At 67.1% G+C, this 907-nt stretch overlaps 1 protein-coding gene across 1 annotated transcript in view; it reads left to right on the forward strand.

Annotated features, from left to right (window-relative positions):
• Nucleotides 1–907, forward strand: part of LOC103916308 (chromosome unknown open reading frame, human C10orf2) — a 23067-nt gene that overhangs the window by 9569 nt on the left and 12591 nt on the right. The window contains 1 exon segment of the mRNA XM_009323280.1: nucleotides 668–796. Coding sequence (XP_009321555.1) covers nucleotides 668–796 — 129 coding nt within the window.

Genomic DNA, 907 nt, shown 5'->3' on the forward strand with positions numbered 1-907 from the left:
GAGTGGCCGGGGCCAGCCACATCCCCCAGCAGCGGGACTTTCACCCACGTGCGGTGGCTTCTTGGTGACTCGGCCGCCCTTTGCCCATCTCCCTCCCTGAGCTGGGGGGCAAAGGGGCCTGGGGCCATGTCCCCATTGTGGCCGGGGAGCCCCAGAGGGGCCGTGCCCGTTCCCATGGCCGTGCTGCCGGTCTGGTTTGGCCATCGCACACCCTGGGAGTCAGGCGGAGGAGCTGCCGAGCTGGAAGGGCCCCGTCATTATTTGATGCGCTTTGAATTGCAAACCCCAAAGAAAATAACTCCTGCCGTGACGGGGACATCACCCGGGGGGACCCAGCCCAGCTGGGCAGCGTCTGCTGGCCAGGCACAGCCCAGGAACATCGGCTGCGCTGGCCGGCTCCTGCCTGGTGCCCACGCGATGCCAAAGTGGGGTGCCGGGGCTCCCCTTCCCCTTTGAGCCCTCTCCGCGCTCTTGGCTGAGGGCTCTGGCTGTCCGCGTGGTTTCTGACCAGCTGGAGGGCGCCAGGGGGGGGTTTGTCTTGCCTGGACAAGGGCACGGCTGTGGGCATCGCTTTGTCCCCACTAGCTGCCTCTGCAGAGAGCCTGGGGCTCGCAGGCGGGGCGGGTCTGTCCTTTCCTGTCTAACCTGGTCCCCTGTCCCCCTCAAGGATGCCGACAGGTTCACGTTGCCGTCCCACTTTGAGGAAGGCAAGGAGAAGTGCCCGTACGACCCTGCCCGTGGCTACACCGGCCTCATCGTGGGTAAGCAGCACCTTTCCCAGGGCTGGCGGACACATGTGGGATGCCACCGACCCTGGCCCCACCCCCAGCGCCCCCACGGGGGTCCCCAGCCGGATGGGCTCGGTGTGCGGGGGCCTTAGACAGCCACGACTTGGTCCTCGTCCTAC

The sequence above is a fragment of the Pygoscelis adeliae genome, unplaced genomic scaffold (genome assembly GCF_000699105.1).
Source record: "Pygoscelis adeliae isolate BGI_AS28 unplaced genomic scaffold, ASM69910v1 Scaffold294, whole genome shotgun sequence".
Classification (NCBI taxonomy): domain Eukaryota; kingdom Metazoa; phylum Chordata; class Aves; order Sphenisciformes; family Spheniscidae; genus Pygoscelis; species Pygoscelis adeliae.